Raw genomic sequence first — 16,046 nt, forward strand, 5'->3', positions numbered from 1 at the left:
AGTGTAATTCACAAACAATAAAATGCACCCATTTTAGACACACAGTTTGGTGAATTTTAATGGCCTTTTTTTTTTTTTTTTTTGAAATGGAGTCTCCCTCTGTCGCCCAGACTGTGGCACGGTCTCAGCTCTCTGCAACCTCCGCCTTTCAGGTTCAAGTGATTCTCCTGCCTCAGCCTCCCAAGTAGCTGGGACTACAGGTGCGCATCGCTACCACGCCTGGCTAATTTTGGTATTTTTAGTATAGGTGGGGTTTCACCATGTTGGCCAGGCTAGTCTCAAACTCCTAACCACGAGTCATCTGCCCGCCTTGGCCTCCCAAAGTGCTGGGATTACAGGCGTGAGCCACCGTGCCCGGCCGTAATGTTGACTGTTCTGCTGTTTTTGTAATTCTTGTCATTTTTGATCAAAGGGCTCCAGGTTTTCATTTTGCAACGGGACCTGCAAATGATGTAGACGATCCTTCCTGTGGCCCCGGGGGCAGGGCCTGAGTCTCCTTCCCGGGACAGCTGAGTGGGGGATTAGATACCAAGGCTTCATGATGCATTTCGATGAAATTAGGGCCGTGGTGACTCCCTTCCCAGAGCCCGGCTTCCAGGAAGGCAGGGCCACCGGAGCAAGACGGCTCACCCCAAGCAGACTCGAAGATGCCCTGGGGGCACTGTGGGCTGAGGGAAGCCTGGGGAGGTGGCAGGTGCCAGGTGCATTTGAGCTGGGCTTGGAAGGGCCAGAAGTGGATGGGATCCTGGAGTTCGCGGAGGGAGGGAAATAGAGCAAGAGGGTTGTGGGACCGGCAGAAGAGATAGGGCTGAGGCTCCTCTGTGTGACGCAAGGGGCCCCCGAGGCTCAGGCTCCAGGCCCAGCCCTGCACCAGGCCCAACCAGGGAACACTCCCAGCCTCAGTTTCCTCCGTGGTGACATGTAGATCATAAAATGCATAAAAGGGGCTGGGCACGGTGGCTCACGCCTGTAATCCTGGCACTTTGGGATGTCACAGTGGGCGGATCCCTTGAGGTCAGGAGTTCCAGACCAGCCTGGCCACCGTGACGAAACCCCATCTCTACTAAAAATACAAAAAATGAGCCAGCTGTGGTGGCATGCGCCTTCCTGGCAACTCCAGAGGCGAGGCAGCTACTCGCGAGTCGGAGGTTGCAGTGAGCCGAGATTGCACCACAGCACTCCAGCCTGGGTGACAGAGCAAGACTCTGTCTCAAATACATAAATAACATAAAATAAAAGGCCTTTGAACTCGTGCACAAATTGCCAACTCCGTTCCCTGAGGATCAAGCATCCCGAAGCCGGGAGGGTCTACAGGCGCTGTGCCTGCCACTCGAGTGTGGCTCTCAGAGTCTTGTCTTGGAGGCCAGAGAACAATCCTGGTGACGTGTGAACCCCAGCCCTTCGCTCAGCGTTTGCTGGAGTGGGTGTGGGCAGGTGGTAGGGCATAGGTGGAGCAGGTGGGAATACTCCCCAGGAAACAGACGCTGAGGGTCCTCCATTGCCCCAGACACACAACCTTTATTTCTCTACCAAACAGCACATCAGCAGGTGGGTACAGGGCCCTCCTCTTGCTAGCACCTCCTCACCTCCCCCCAGGAGAAGAGCAGAGAATCTCTGCAGGCACCAGATGCCCTGCCTCCCCCACTGCGTTTCTCTCACTGGCCCCCCAGAACCTGCGAGAGAGAGGAGGGGGGAGGCGTGGGAAGGGGGAGCCACAGAACACGGAGCCCACTGGTCTGCAAGGCAGGCTGGGCAGCTTTGGGGGACTAGGAAAGGGATGTGAGTCTTGATTTACACACACTATCATCACTTTGCACCCTCTCTAGGACAGGCGAGGCTCGGGGCAGTGCCTGACACTGTTTCCTACCACACCTAGCGAGTTTTTGCCTAAGTAGCAAGAGCCGACTTAAGAGAAAAATTCTGTCCATCAAATGGCACCTTCCTGTCATCTGTCCTGACGCGCTACACCAGGAGGGAGGGAGGAAGAGCAAGTACCCGTGGGGAATTAGTCATCCTTAGTGGTATCCTTTCGGCTCAGGGCTGTCGTGGGCAGGGGGCAAGGACTGAGACCAAGCATCCAGGAGAGCCCACCAGGCTCGGAGGCGCCAGCTGTGCAGACGGTGGCCTGGGTGGAAGGGCACCTCTGTCAGGGACTCGAGGCTGTCTGGGGTCTCCGGTGCCAGGGACGTGGGTGGGGAGTTTGACCTCTGCGTGGCACAGCGGGCGACAGTGAGAATCCGAATGCCTTATGTGCTCAGAACAGGGAACCCTGAGTCCGGGAAGCGAGGGGGGCTGAGACAGTCCCTCCAGGCTGCCTCCCAGGAAAAGCATCTTTGCTCCGCCCCCTCCTGGGTCCTTGTGTCTCTGCTGACCCTTCACCCCCTGGGCCCTGCACATATAAACAGAAACAGCCCCAAGCTCTCAGGAGCCGACTTTGTGGAAGCAAAGCCAAGTGGTGGGGACTGCCCACCCTCGCTGTGCACAGCTGGGCCCAGATGGCCCCTCCTGATCCCCCGTGGCTGACCCGGCCCCAGACCAGGCGCAAGGGAGAGGTCAGAGCAGGAAGAAGGACCCCCAGGAGTCCTCGTCAGTGCAGAGGTACCAGTCACTAAGTGAACATCCAGCTTCTAAGTGAGGGGGAGCAAGCTCCAGACGGGCTCGTGATTTGGGGGTGGAGGGACCCCGGATCTCTGGGTCTGCTGCCAGCTCCGGCTTCCTGGCTGCCCCCGCCTCCAGCCTGCAGCTCCTGGGCTACAGCATCAGAGCAGGGAACTTCCCAGGAGAGTCCAAGGGACAGAAATTACAGAGCCTGCAGGGCAGAAGGAAGTGAGGACGGAGACCCCAGGACGGGGCCGGAGATGACCGTTCTGGCCTCAGGCCTGTGGTTTATCCGGTGGGGCCCAGTGGGCAAGTGGGCGAGCGTGGTGGCAGCGGCGGGGGCAGAGGCCAATGCTTGGGTACCATCAGTCTGAGGTGCACCCCGGAGACTCCACTCTGTTCCCAGCACTCACTTCTGGTTCTTTTCTTCTGGAAGAAAAACCCAAGAGCGTGTTAAAATGTATGCGTACCAGGCGCGGTGGCTCACACCTGTAATCCCAGCACTTTGGGAGGCCGAGGCTGGCGGATCACGAGGTCAGGATTTTGAGACCGGCCTGGCCAAGATGATGAAACCCCATCTCTACTAAAAATACAAAAGTTAGCCAGGCATGGTGGTGTGAGCCTGTAATCCCAGCTACTTGGAGGCTGAGGCAGGAGAATCGCTCGAACCCGGGAGGCGGAGATTGCAGTGAGCTGAGATCGCGCCACTGCACTGCAGCCTGGGCGACAGAGCGAGACTCCATCTCAAAAAAAAAAAAAAAAAAAAAGATGTATGTGTAAGGGCACACAGCCAGGCGGGTTCCTTCCGGCCGGCCCCACCCAGCCCCTTCCATCCTCCACCTCTCTAGAACAGCCCCAGGCTCCCATGGCCTCCATCACTCCAGACCCCCTGAGCTGCAGCCAGGATCCTGCTCTGCGGGACACATTCCCCCAACGTCCCCCATGCCTCCTTCACTCCACTGCTCCATGAACACCTCCAAACCCCCAGTAAGCACTCTCCTGGTTTTAAGTCTGGGGAACCGCCACCCGTCATCGCAAGATTCAGAACCAGGGTCGGCCCTGTTTCTCTTGGCCAGCTCTCACACCCAGGCCTGATTCACCCAAAATGCGCCAGCTGATCTCTTCCGCTCCCCACAAGGTCTCAAGGCCTCCCGCTCTGGCCCCAGCCCCAGTCTTTCCATCCCATCATTCCTCTGCACCTAACATCAAGCCAAAGCTGAAATCCAGTCCCAACACCCCATGTCATGGCTCCTCACTGTCCTCAGGGAAAAGTTTAAGCCAGCCTGTAACGGGGACCTCCCAGATCTCCAACCACCCACGCACAGCCCAGCCCCCAGGCCTCCCCTGACAGCTGCTCAGCCACACCTGGGCAGAGCCAGGAGGTGTGCCAGGAGAACCCTGCCCAGCCCCCAGGGCTGACCCAGGAGCCATGACTCTCCCCAGGACACATCCCTTGTAAAGGACATAAATCACGGGGCAGCCACAGCATCAGGCTTTAGAAAAACTTCCCTAAAAGGCCACCCAGCTGGCTTGGGAGCGTCAAGGGTCCCTCTCTCACCCCCGCCCTGTCTGGCTTTAGGAGGCCCCAGGGACCGCAGCCGTGCTGGGCAGGGCCGGCTGGGCTTCCAGCGAGCACATTCCTCGGGGTGCCTCCACTCCACCCCTCAGATGGAGCCGCAGGTACCCAGCCTGTGTCTGTCCTCCAGGATCCAGGCACCACCTTTCCAAGCCAAACTTCACAGGTACCACGGTCAGCCTCTCGGGGAGGCGGAGGTGGGGGTGCTGCCTGGGACAGCTCCCAGGGCCAGAGCTCTGCCTCCTCCCCAGATCCGATAATGCCGCTTGCCCACCTCCTGCTCTTAGTGTCACCCCCTCTTTTCTTTTTTCTTTTTTTTTTTTGAGATGGATTCTCGCACAGTCTGGAGTACACCGCAGCCTCCATCTCCCGGGTTCAAGGTATTCTCCTGCCTCAGCCTCCTCAGTAGCTGGGATTACAAGCATGTGCCACCACACTCGGCTAATTTTTGTATTTTTAGTAGAGAGGGGGTTTCCTCATGTTGGCCAGGCTGGTCTTGAACTCCTGACCTCAGGTGATCCGCCCGCCTTGGCCTCCCAAAGTGCTGGGATTACAGGGGTGAGCCACCGCGCCCGGCCCCGGTTAGTCTCACCCCTTCTTGCCTGCCCTCCATGGATGACACAGTCCCCCCCATGCTTACACCCCTTCCGTGCTCCCCCACTGCCCTGAGGAAAGTGTCCAGGATTTCTACCTTGGCACTGAAGGCCCTTGCCACCCCCAGGCCTCACCCATCTGCCCTGCACTCTGAGCGCATCTGTGCTCACCCAATCCTGTTCCACCAGGTTCAAACCCATTCTTTCCAAACGCTGCTTTAACCTCAAAGCCTGGAGAAACTCCCCCTACCTCCTGGCCCAGCAGGAATCTCTCCCTCCCAGCCCTCCTAGCCTGTCCCACCCAGCCAGGGCCCTCCCCGTCTTCAGGCCCAGGAATCCTCCACCATCCAGCAGCCAACGTGCAAAGAAAGACATCTGAGCCACCGGCTTTTCCCCACTGGCTGAGACCTTTTAGCTATGGGCAGCATTTTCTCACTTTTACATTTTCTCAGGAAAACCTGCCAAGCTCCTAGGTAGTTGTGGCCATCTGGGAAATCTCCCGAGGAAGACACAGGAGCCCCCGGAGCTGCCACGTCCTCAGGACACCTCGCTTTGCAGGTGAGTGCATGTGGCCAATAACGGCTGGAGGATTTCCTGGCAGGCCATCCGGGTGCTCTGGCCAGTGGCCAGCGCTGGGAAGCCTCGGGCCCCCCTGGATGGGCGTTTCCGGGGTCAGGTGTGCTCCCTTCCCCACATCTCCCAAGGGTGCCACAGAACACTGGCCAGAAAGTACCACGCAGGAGGCAGAATGGCCTGGCTCAGCCTCCCGCCACCCTCGAGCTCCAATAGCTGGGTGCCCACCTGCACCCTCGAGTGAGCCCCGCCAGGAGTCTGGCCACTCCCCGGACAGGCCAGCTCCCTTGCTCAGCCCCTAGGGAATGATGGTCAGACGTGTGATCTATTTATAGCCCCCCACTCCCTCCCCTGGGGCACATTTCTGCCAGAGGTGGTCCTCAACGACCCAGCTGCCCCCACGCAGGCCTCAGCCACTGCCCAGCCCAAGCTAGGCCCCTGCTCTGCAGTCCTGCCACATGGCCACTGGCTCTGTGCACGTGCCCAGGAACGGGAGCTCACCCTGGCTTCTGCCCTCCCTAAGCAGCCCTGATGGTGAGACGGAGCCGGGTCCCCGGCCCTTGGAGGTTCAGAATCACCCACTCTTAGAGCCCACCTGGCAGAGGCAGGTGGAGGGACCCCATGTCCCTGCCCACTTCTTCCCACCCCCACACCGGCTACCCTGTCCTCTCCACTCTGGGGTCAGGACAGACCCAGAGCTGTAAGCTCGGAAACAAAGAATGCTCCCCTCGCCCCACCCACAAGGTGACACCAAAGAGGCCAACCCAGTGTGGTCTGGGGTCCAAGAGGTGGTCATGGCTGCCTACTCCAGGCCTGCGAGACTGTCCCCAGAATGCCTGGATAAAGACAGGCCAGTGCAGAGGGGTCAGAGGCCGAGGCCCAGAAGAGGGGCCCTGGCCACGCAGCGGGTGGCAGGTGAAGACAGGTTGTGTGGCCGAGGGGTGCTCCCGTTGTTGGCCCAGTGAGCCCAGGACCCCTGTAGTGCCGGACCCTGCAGACACCTTGGGTCCCAGCCAGCAGAGCCCCTTCACACCCTCCGCTTGGGGATCCAGAAATGCCCTTCCTACCACGTGCAGATGGAGAGGCTCTGCCTGCTGCACCCACAGCGTCCATGGCAGCCCAGGAGTAGAGGCAGGTGCGGGGCAGGCTGGAGGGAAGCGGGCGGCAGGCGGGGCAGGGCCTCTACTCACCGTCCACGTGCTTCCGGGACAGGTACTTGAGCGCCTCGTCCAGCAGGATGACAGGCAACGAGATCTGCAGCACCACCACCCACTGGCGCCCACTCAGTGGTGTCACCTGGAAAACGAGCTGGCGGGGCGGGGAAGGGAGGTTTGGCTGAAGGAAGCACTGTCCCGTTCCCGGGCTGTCCCTTACCCTCTGGGACTCTGATGGACTCCTCGTGAGCATGCCTAAGAACTCCCTGGATGCAGCCCCTAAATCTTCGTCCACCGGGTTTCCTCTGCCTGAAGGCCCCCCGCCCTTGCCTGCTGGGCCAGCCCCCACCCACCCTGTGGGGAGGCGGAAGGATTCTACCCGGCAAAGGTATCATCCTTCCTCCCAGCCCAGCCTTGTATGGTCCCCTCAGCAAGAGGATTTCCCCTCTCTGTCCCCCAAGTCTGGGAGCTCCTGACAGTGAGGCCACATCTGGAGGCGGTGGCTGGCCAGACCCCTCACCACTCTCTCCTCCAGGTGGCTTCCATTGCAGAGGGGCCCGGAGAGGCCCAGCGACCAGCCCAGGTCCTGTGATGTCCGGGGAGCAGGGCAGTGGGGCGGGCGGGGTAACTCACGGGCAGTGGCGGCACGAGCAGGATGAGAAAGTGCAGGGCCATGGACATGGCCACAGCCGCCAGCAGCCAGGGGTTCATCCAGGGCGGCATCCGCAGCAGAGACTGGTTCTCCGAGACGCTGCCAAGGCATGGGGTGCTCTCCTTAGGCCCTGCCGTGGGCACCCACCCCGTGGGAGGAGCCTGGCCACTTCTCCAGCGGCCTGTCACTGCTGCCTGCTCGGCCCACCAGGGCCTGTCAGGAGCTTGGGACCCCTTTCTCCCTCCCTCAGACCTAATCCTGGCCTCTCTATTTCTTCAGACCCTAGTCTCAGCCCTCTTTGTCCTCTAGACCCCAGTCCTGGCCCCCAGGCACTCTCAGAATCCCCCTGGGCCCCTCTGACCCTTATAACCCAATCCCGGTCTCAGGACCTTTGGATCTTAGTCTTGGATGCCCCGACCCCCAGATCCTAATCCTGGACCCTACTTGGGCCCAGACCTCAGTCCTGGACCCCTCTGACTCCGACCTCAGTCATGGACTCCTTGACCCTGGAACCCCAGTCCTGGACCCTTAACCCTCTGATCACAATCCTGAACCCCCCAAACATCAGATCCCAACCAGAACCCCTTGACCCCAGACTCCAATCCTGGGCCTCCCTGAGCCCTAAACCTCAACCCTGGACCCTCTTGACCTCTGGACGCCAATCTTGAACCCCCTTGAACCTCTGACCGCAACCCTGACCACCCCCCAAACATCAGACCCCAACCCGAACCCCTTGACCCCAGACTCCAATCCTGGACCCTGCCCCTCAGACACCAATGCTGGAACCCCCAACCCTCAGCTCCCCACTCCTCAGCCCCAGCTCCAGGCCCTGCGCCCAGCCCACCTGTTGAGGGCATTGCACATTTCAATGGTCACAAGCACGGACAAGGCCATGGTGGTGGGGAAGCGGGACTCGAACACCTCACAGTCGATGCCGGCAAAGAGTGGATTGTCCTCGGAGCACTTCAGGAAGTTCCTCTGAGGGCACCGTGGCGGGTCAGAGAGAGTGGCAAGTCAGGCGTGGGGCTGCTGGGTGGGAGGAGGGAAGCCTCACCCTGCCCTTGGCCCACGCCTGGGCACAACCAGCCCACAAAACGTTGCCATGGAGTGGGCCAGGGATCCCGGAAGGGGCTCAGGGTTGGGGGCGCTGCACCGTGCTAGGGAGAAGGAAGGCACAGAGTGGGAAAGGCAGGCGGTTCTGGAGCAGTGGGGCAGTGATCGGAGGAACATGTGGTGTTAGCCTGGGGAGGCTGGCGGGACCCTGGAGACCATGGAATAAGGAAATGCGTGTGAAAATCAACCAACAAAACCATGCGTGAACGAATTTCACCTGTGTGGGACACAGGCCCTGATCACTGTTACTGAGATTCCATTTACAGCCAGGCTTGGGGGCTCACGCCTGTAATCCCAGCACTTGGGAGATCCAGGCAGGTGGATCACCTGAGGTCAGGAGTTGGAGACCAGCCTGGCCAACATGGTGAAACCCTGTCTCTACTAAATATATAAAAACTAGCCAGGAGTAGTGGCGCACGCCTGTAATCCCAGATACTTGGGAGGCTGAGGCAGGAGAATTCCTTGAACACCGGAAGTGGAGGTTGCCGTGAGCCAAGATCGCGCCATTGCACTCCAGCCTGGGCAACAAGAGCGAAACTCTGTCTCAAAAACAAACAAAAAAGATTCCATTTACACCTCATACCTCACTCCATTTCTGCCACTGAAGGAACTAATGAATGGCAAGGGGAGCCTTGACAGGTATCTTCTCTGTAATTAACAAGAAGCCATTAGGGTCAATAAAGGAAGTTGCTTTTGCCTCTGTAACCCCAGGGTTCGCAGAATCTGCTGAGATAAGAGGCTGAACTGAGGGCATCCGGGGAACGTGTCTGTTCTTTCATATCATGGGGATGAGGGTGAATGTTTCCAACCGTTAACCGGCTTATTCTCCAAAAATACAGACCTGCTCTTGGGAGTCTAATCTGAACACAGAGATCTTTTACATTAGAAACTGGGGCCATGTGCTATGAACATAATCCTCAAAGAAAAACCTGTAAAATGCCCGGCTGTCTGATCTACTCTCGGTCCCGTAAACACGTCTGTCTTCCCACACTGCACAAATGCAGATAAGGCTACTCCGGGTGTCTTTGCTTCTCTCTCGTGCAGGAAGGAAAAGAAGCGTGGCTAGATTTCTTATTTTAACAAAGAGATAAAGAATCTGATAATCTCTTAATAGTGGACATTTCTCCAAAACTCAAGCTCCAGCATTTGGAGCAAGCGCACGTTCTGTTGTTTTTGATTTTTGTTTCTGAGACAGGGTCTGACGTCCGTTGCCCAGGCTGCCGTGCAAGGGCACAATCTCAACTCAACGTAGCCTCGACTTCCTGGGCTCAGGTGATTCTCCCACCTCGGCCTCCCAAGTAGCTGAGACTACAGGCCTGAGCCACTGCACCTGGGTAATTTTTGTATTTTTAGTAGAGACAGGGTTTGGCCATGTTGCCCAGGCTGCTGTGCTCTCAAACTCTTGGGCTCAAGTGATCTACCCACCTCCGCCTCCCGAAGTGCCGGTATTACAGGCGTGAGCCGCCGCGCCCGGCCTCATGTTTATATTTGGTGGTGATCATAGAGAAGAGAAAATGACCTGAACTTTGAACCTGACCCTCCCTACCCAGTGACCAAGAGGACCAAATCCTCCTGCCAACTGTGCCACCGCTGTCGGGTCCCACCCCGCCAGATCACTGTGGCTTATGCATACGTGTGTGCACACACACAGGGACACACACCTCGCACCCGGGCATGCGAATGCTTATACGCTTCCACATCTACACACGGAAGACAATACCAATGGGATTATGTCAGGATGTTTTGGTCAGGCGTGGTGGCTCAAGCCTGTAATCCCAGCAGTTTGGGATTCCGAGGCAGGCGGATCACCTGAGGTCAGGAGTTCAAGACCAGTCCGGCCAACATGGTGAAACCCCATCTCTACTAAAAATCCAAAAGTTAGTTGGCCATGATGGCAGCTGCCTGTAATTCCAACTACTCAGGAGGCTGAGGTGGGAGCATCGCTTTAACCCGGGAGGCGGAGGTTGCGATGAGCCAAGATCGCACCATTGCACTCCAGCCTGGGCGACAAGAGTAAAACTCTGTCTCAAAAAAAAAAAAAAAAGTTTCAATGGGTCTGTTGCCCTTGCCATAAGCCAGCGGTGCAGACCTTCTGGATTTCGCCAGTGAGCACCTGCCATATACATCACAGGTCTCAGCTGCAGCCTCTGGAATTATTCATGAGAAGGTGTGCAGGGCTGGAACTTCGGTCTGGGCTCCAGTGATCCACCCGCCTCGGCACATCAGAAAACCCTGGGGGGCCCCATTTCTACAGGTGAGGCCACTGCTCGGCCCACTCCCCTTCGCCTGCCTAGTTCCTATTCCCTGTATCCTGCAAGGCCCCCCACCTTTTTAACTTTTGTTTTTGAGACTGAGTCTTGCTCTATCGCCTAGGCTGGAGTGCACTGGTTCGATCTCAGCTCACTGCAACCCCCGCCACCCAGGTTCAAGCGATTCTCCCACCTCAGCCTCCCAAGCAGCTGGGATTACAGGCGCCTGCCACCATGCCTGGCTAATTTTTGTATTTTTAGTAGAGACAGGGTTTCACCCTGTTGGCCAGGCTGGTCTCGAACTCCTGACCTCGAGTGATCTACCTGCCTCTGCCTCCCACAGCGCTGAGATTACAGGTGTGAGCCACCGCACCCCGCCTCCTTTGGGTTTTATTAACTTAATTGATATTTACATATGAAAGCTCTTTGCCAAGACTTGGCCTGCTCAGTCACTGCCACGTTCCTAGTAATTTGTGTCAAGCACACAGTCAGTTCTTTTATTATTATTATTACTACTGAGATGGAGTCTCACTCTGTCTCTCAGGCTGGAGTGCAGTGGCGCGATCTCGGCTTACTGCAACCTCCTCCCGGGTTCAAGCGATTCTCCTGCCTCAGCCTCTCGAGTGGCTGGGACTACAGGCACACACCACCATGCCCAGCTAATTTTTGTGTTTTTAGTAGAGACGGTGTTTCCACATGTTGGTCAGGCTGGTCTCAAACTCCTGGCCTCAGGTGATCCACCTGCCTCAGCCTCCCAATGTGCTGGGATTAATTACAGGCACAAGCCACAGTGCTGGCCCTGTGTTCTTTTATTTTTAGAGACAGGGTCTTGCTCTGTCACTGAGGCTGAAGTGCCGTGATGCGATCAAGGCTCAGTTCAGCTGTGAACTCCTGGGCTCAACTGATCCTCCTACCTCAGCCTCCTGGGAGGCTTCAGGCACACATCACCCCACCTGATTCTTACTTTTCTTTTTTTTTTGGTAGAGATGGGGTCTCATTATGTTGCCCAGGCTGGTCTCAAACTCCTGGGCTCAAGTGATCCGCCTACCTTGGCCTCCCAAAGCACTAGGATTACAAGCATGAGCTACAGTGCCCAGCCTCCTCCCCTTCATTCTTTTTTTTTTTCTTTTTTTCTTGAGACGGAGTCTCGCTCAGTCTCCCAGGCTGGAGTGCAGTGATGTGATCTTGGCTCACTTCAACTGCCGCCTCCCACGTGCCTCAGCCTCTTGAGTAGCTAGGACAGAGGCACCTGGACTACGCCCAGCTAATTTTTGTATTTTTAGTAGAGGCAGGGTTTCAGCATGTTGGTCAGGCTGGTCTTGAACTCCTGATCTCAGGTGATCCGCCCGCCTCGGCCTCCCAAAGTGCTGGGATGACAGGCGTGCGCCCCCTCGCCCGGCCCTCCCCTCCATTCTTGATCTCCTCAGTTTGACCCTTTGCCTAAAGTCCCACCATTTAGGGGCCCATTCCTCTGGAGCCTCAACATTTTAGGGTTTCCCTGATAAAGGTAAGACAGGTCTGGCAGTCAGGCCCCTCGCCCCTCCTAACTGACTGGGATGAGCAGCAGCCTGTTGGCTTGGGAGGCTGTGCTGGTGTTTCTGGGTTTCCAGTAGGCTGTGAACGTGACTCCCTGGGTGGGGATGTCCACACGTGCATAGTGAGTGGGGGAGGACGCTGCAGGCCACCCAGGCGCTCTGGAAGTTCAACGGGCTCCCTGGCCGTCCCTTGCTCACCAGCTGGTAGAAGTTGACGTGAGGTCCCTCCGCATCACACAGGAACCACCAGGTGGCGGCAGCCACTGTGGCCAGGCCTACGTACACTGTGGGGATGGGGAGGAGACGGGCTGTAGAGAACGGGGTGGTGTCTGGCATCCGTTTCCCTGACTCCTGATTCCCTGAATTCCCATTGGGAGCCACCCTTTTCCCCCCTCTAAGCCATGTGGTTTGCAGGCATCTACCCTCGAGGCTCGTGCTGGGCCCTCGCTGTTCAATCAGCATTGGCCATACCCTTGGCCACAGTGACTGGAGATTAGCAGGTGACACAAGGTGGCCAATAAGAACAGGCCTGAGGCTTTTTTTCTTTTGAGATGGAGTCTTGCTCTGTTGCCCAGGCTGGAGTGCAATGGCACCATCTCGGCTCACTGCAACTCCATCTCCAGGGTTCAAACAATTCTCCTGCCTCAGCCTCCCGAGCAGCTGGGACTACACGTGCCTGCCATCATGCCTGGCTAATTATTGTATTTTTAGTAGAGCCGGGGTTTCACCATGTTGGCCAGGCTGGTCTCGAACTCCTGACCCCAAGTGATCCACCCACCTCAGCCTCCCAAAGTGGTGTGGTGAGCCACCATACCCAGCCCAGGCCTGAGACTTTCATCACACTACCAGCGAGCAGTATGACAAAAGGCTCTGTTTTCTGCTGAATTTGGGGTTGTAACGGAGTGAGCACAAGGGCAGGAGCTGCAGCAGCCATTCTGCCACCATGAGGGTCACGGGCCTAAGAATGAAGCTGAGGCAGAGCCAGTGACACAGAGACCCAGATCCAGCCATGCCTGAGGTGTGTATGCTCTGGTCTTTTTGGTTGCATAAGCCCATGCAGTTTCTACCGGCCCAGCCAGGCTGAGGCACACTGTCGCAGCTTGCAAGCTTGATACTAGGCTCTCGGGAAGCTTAGGAATTCCACGGAGCGCTCGGCCCACTCACCTCCAATAGCCAGGTACCGGAAGAAGAGCCAGCCGCTGATGAGGGCCTCTCGGGGGTTCCGGGGCAGCTTCTCCATGATGTCCAGGTCTGGTGGGTTGAAGCCCAGTGCCGTGGCAGGCAGGCCGTCTGTCACCAGGTTCACCCAGAGCAGCTGCACAGGGATCAAGGCTTCGGGCAGGCCCAGAATTGCCGTGAGGAAGATGCTGGAACAGAGGCAGAGGCTCTAGCCCCCGGCAGGCCCGGTGCCCGCCAGATGGAGGCTCCAGCTCTTGCTCAGACCCCAGGCTGGGAGCTCACCCACTGCGGCCCCTGCTCCCTCCGCTAGCTCGGATGTGAAGGGCGGCGTGTGTACACGGCTCTGCCTCCGGCCTGGCCAGCCCTGCCTTCCCCAGTCCCAGCTCTGGATCCTGGACATATCTGCTCTTTTTCTTTCTTTCTTTCTTTTTTTTGAGACAGAGTCTTGCTCTGCTGCCCAGGCTGGAGTGCTGTGGTGCCATCTTGGCTCCCTGCAGCCTCTGCCTCCCAGGTTCAAGCGATTCTCCTGCCTCAGCCTCCTGAGTAGCTGGGATTACAGGTGCCTGCCACTGTGCTTGGCTAATTTTTGTATTTTTAGTAGAGACGGGTTTCACCATGTTGGCCAGGATAGTCTCATTCTCTTGACCTCGTGATCTGCCTGCCTCGGCCTCCCAAAGTGCTGGGATGACAGGCTGAGCCACCATGCCTGGCCCCATATCTGCTCTTTAGATCTAGCAGAAGCCAAGTACACACACACACACACACACACACACAGAGGTGCGGGAAAAGGGCACGCCAAAGCATCAAGACGTGCAAAAACCTAGCACATGCCACACAATCCTGCAAACACAAACACCTACACTTCTGCCCTGAGGTGAGTCTACACCTGTCCAGCAGCACACATACTCACCATTCCCCACACGCATCCTCACACGTGAGTACGAGTGTGCACACAGTCACACACAGGCATGAACTCTTCTGCTCGTACTCACGCTCAAAATGCACGAGAGCACACACGCATACATACACATGTCACACACACCTGACTCAGGCACTCACGCCTGTGCACACAAATATACATTCACACACGGACACACACATTGCTGCCTAAAGGGGGGTTTCTCTCATCTTGCTAATCTAAAAGTAGAAGTTCATGGCTGGAGGGCTGAGAGGCAGCTTTGCAGGCTCCTCCTGGGTGCTGGGGTGACCGTGATCCATAGGTCATCAGGGCCTCTGGGGAATGACCAGATGCCCTCTCCTCCCCTGTCCACTCCGAGGTGGGACCCTGGGAGGCCCCAGCCAGGGCAGCACACAGGCCCCTCCATCCCTGCAACCCCGTCCCAGGAATGGGCATTTTCCCGGTCTCGGGCACACCAGACGACCTCGCCAGACGGCCTCACCAGACGACCTCGCCAACGTTGGAGGAGATGAGGTAGCGGATGAACTGCTTCATGTTGCTATAGATGGCCCGGCCCTCCTCCACAGCAGCCACGATGGAGGCAAAGTTGTCATCAGACAGCACCATCTCTGCTGCCGACTTGGCCACGGCCGTGCCCGAGCCCATGGCGATGCCGATCTCTGCCTTCTTCAGGGCTGGAGCGTCGTTCACACCATCACCTGTCTGTGGGCCAGGTCAGGTGGGGCTGTGCCTGAGAAACCTCCCTCCCACCTCCTCCTCTCTTCTCAACTCAGCCCCTCCCCGCTCTCAGGAGATGTCCTGGAGGAAGCAGGCAGCTGGACAGGACACGTGGTGGGTTCTAGAATGAACTTAGAAATCGGGCTGAGGATGGGGCTAAGGGAAGACACGGGGAGCAGACAAGGACAAAGTTGGTGAGAATATCGAGCACGAGGTCAGGGAAGACGATGAGGTGGGGGCGGTTCACGCCTGTGATCCCAGCACTTACGGAGGCGGAGGCGGGCGGACCACGAGGTCAGGAGATTGAGACCAGCCTGGCCAACACGGTGAAATCCCATCTCTACTAAAAATACAAAAATTAGCTGGGTGTGGTGGTGTGAGCCTGTAAGCCCAGCTACTCAGGAGGCTAAGGCAGGAGAATCACTTGAAGTCGGGAGGTGGAGGCTGCAGTGAGCGGAGATGGTGCTACTGCACTCCAGCCTGGTGACAGAGTGAGACTCCATCTCAAAAAAAAAAAAAAGAAAAAAGTTGAAGGTCAGGTCAAAGTCAGAGGCCAAGTCCAGGTCCACATGAGGAGTGATGTCAAGTGCTATTAAGTCTGGAGTTGCATTCAAGGTCAAGACTGAAGGCCAGGTCAAAGTGGAGGTCAACATAAAGTATTACATTGGGGATGGGGTGGCGTCAAGGTCAGTGCTGAGAATTGGGTCTTGGTCCAGGTCAAGACTGAAATCTGTATCAGCGTTAAGGTCAAAGTAAACAGGTCAGGCTGGGTGTGGGGACCCATACTTGCAATCCTAGTACTTTGGGAGGCCAAGGCAGGAGGATTGCTTGAGTCCAGGAGTTCAAGACTAGCCTGAGTAACATAGGGAGACCACATTGCTACAAAAAATTAAAAAATTAGGCAGCGTGGTGGTGCATGTCTATAGCCTCAGCTGCTCAGGAGACTGAGGTAGGAGGATCCCTTGAGCCATGACTGCACCACTGCACTCCAGCCCGGGCAACAGAGTGAGACCTCATCACACATACACACAAATAATTAGACTAAGTTGAGTGTCAACAGCAAGGTCAGGGGCAAAGTCAGCAGAGCGGTCAGAGATAGGATCAAGAACCAGGTCACAGCTGCAGTCTAGGCGGGCGTGCAGATTAAGGCTGGGCCATGGGTCAGGGTTAAGGTCAAGGAAAAGGACT

The 16,046-nt window shown here is 57.2% G+C and overlaps 1 protein-coding gene across 6 annotated transcripts in view; it reads right to left on the reverse strand.

The window, feature by feature from the left end:
• Positions 1-1,498: 1,498 nt before the first annotated feature.
• The window catches only part of ATP2A3 (ATPase sarcoplasmic/endoplasmic reticulum Ca2+ transporting 3), a 39,193-nt gene continuing 24,645 nt past the window's right edge, over positions 1,499-16,046 (reverse strand). For 4 of the 6 annotated variants that reach the window (XM_039476466.1, XM_074388372.1, XM_074388375.1 and 1 more), the window contains exons 15-21: positions 14,623-14,843; positions 13,208-13,410; positions 12,242-12,327; positions 7,991-8,124; positions 7,128-7,245; positions 6,531-6,648; positions 1,499-3,027 (exon numbers count right to left, since the gene is read on the reverse strand). In XM_039476466.1, the coding sequence (XP_039332400.1) occupies positions 3,008-3,027; positions 6,531-6,648; positions 7,128-7,245; positions 7,991-8,124; positions 12,242-12,327; positions 13,208-13,410; positions 14,623-14,843 (900 nt within the window). In that variant the 3' untranslated portion in view covers positions 1,499-3,007. The remainder of the gene's footprint in view (positions 3,028-6,530; positions 6,649-7,127; positions 7,246-7,990; positions 8,125-12,241; positions 12,328-13,207; positions 13,411-14,622; positions 14,844-16,046) is intronic. The other 2 variants (XM_039476467.1, XM_074388373.1) reach the window with 1 other exon arrangement.

This window comes from Saimiri boliviensis, chromosome 17 (genome assembly GCF_048565385.1).
Source record: "Saimiri boliviensis isolate mSaiBol1 chromosome 17, mSaiBol1.pri, whole genome shotgun sequence".
Classification (NCBI taxonomy): domain Eukaryota; kingdom Metazoa; phylum Chordata; class Mammalia; order Primates; family Cebidae; genus Saimiri; species Saimiri boliviensis.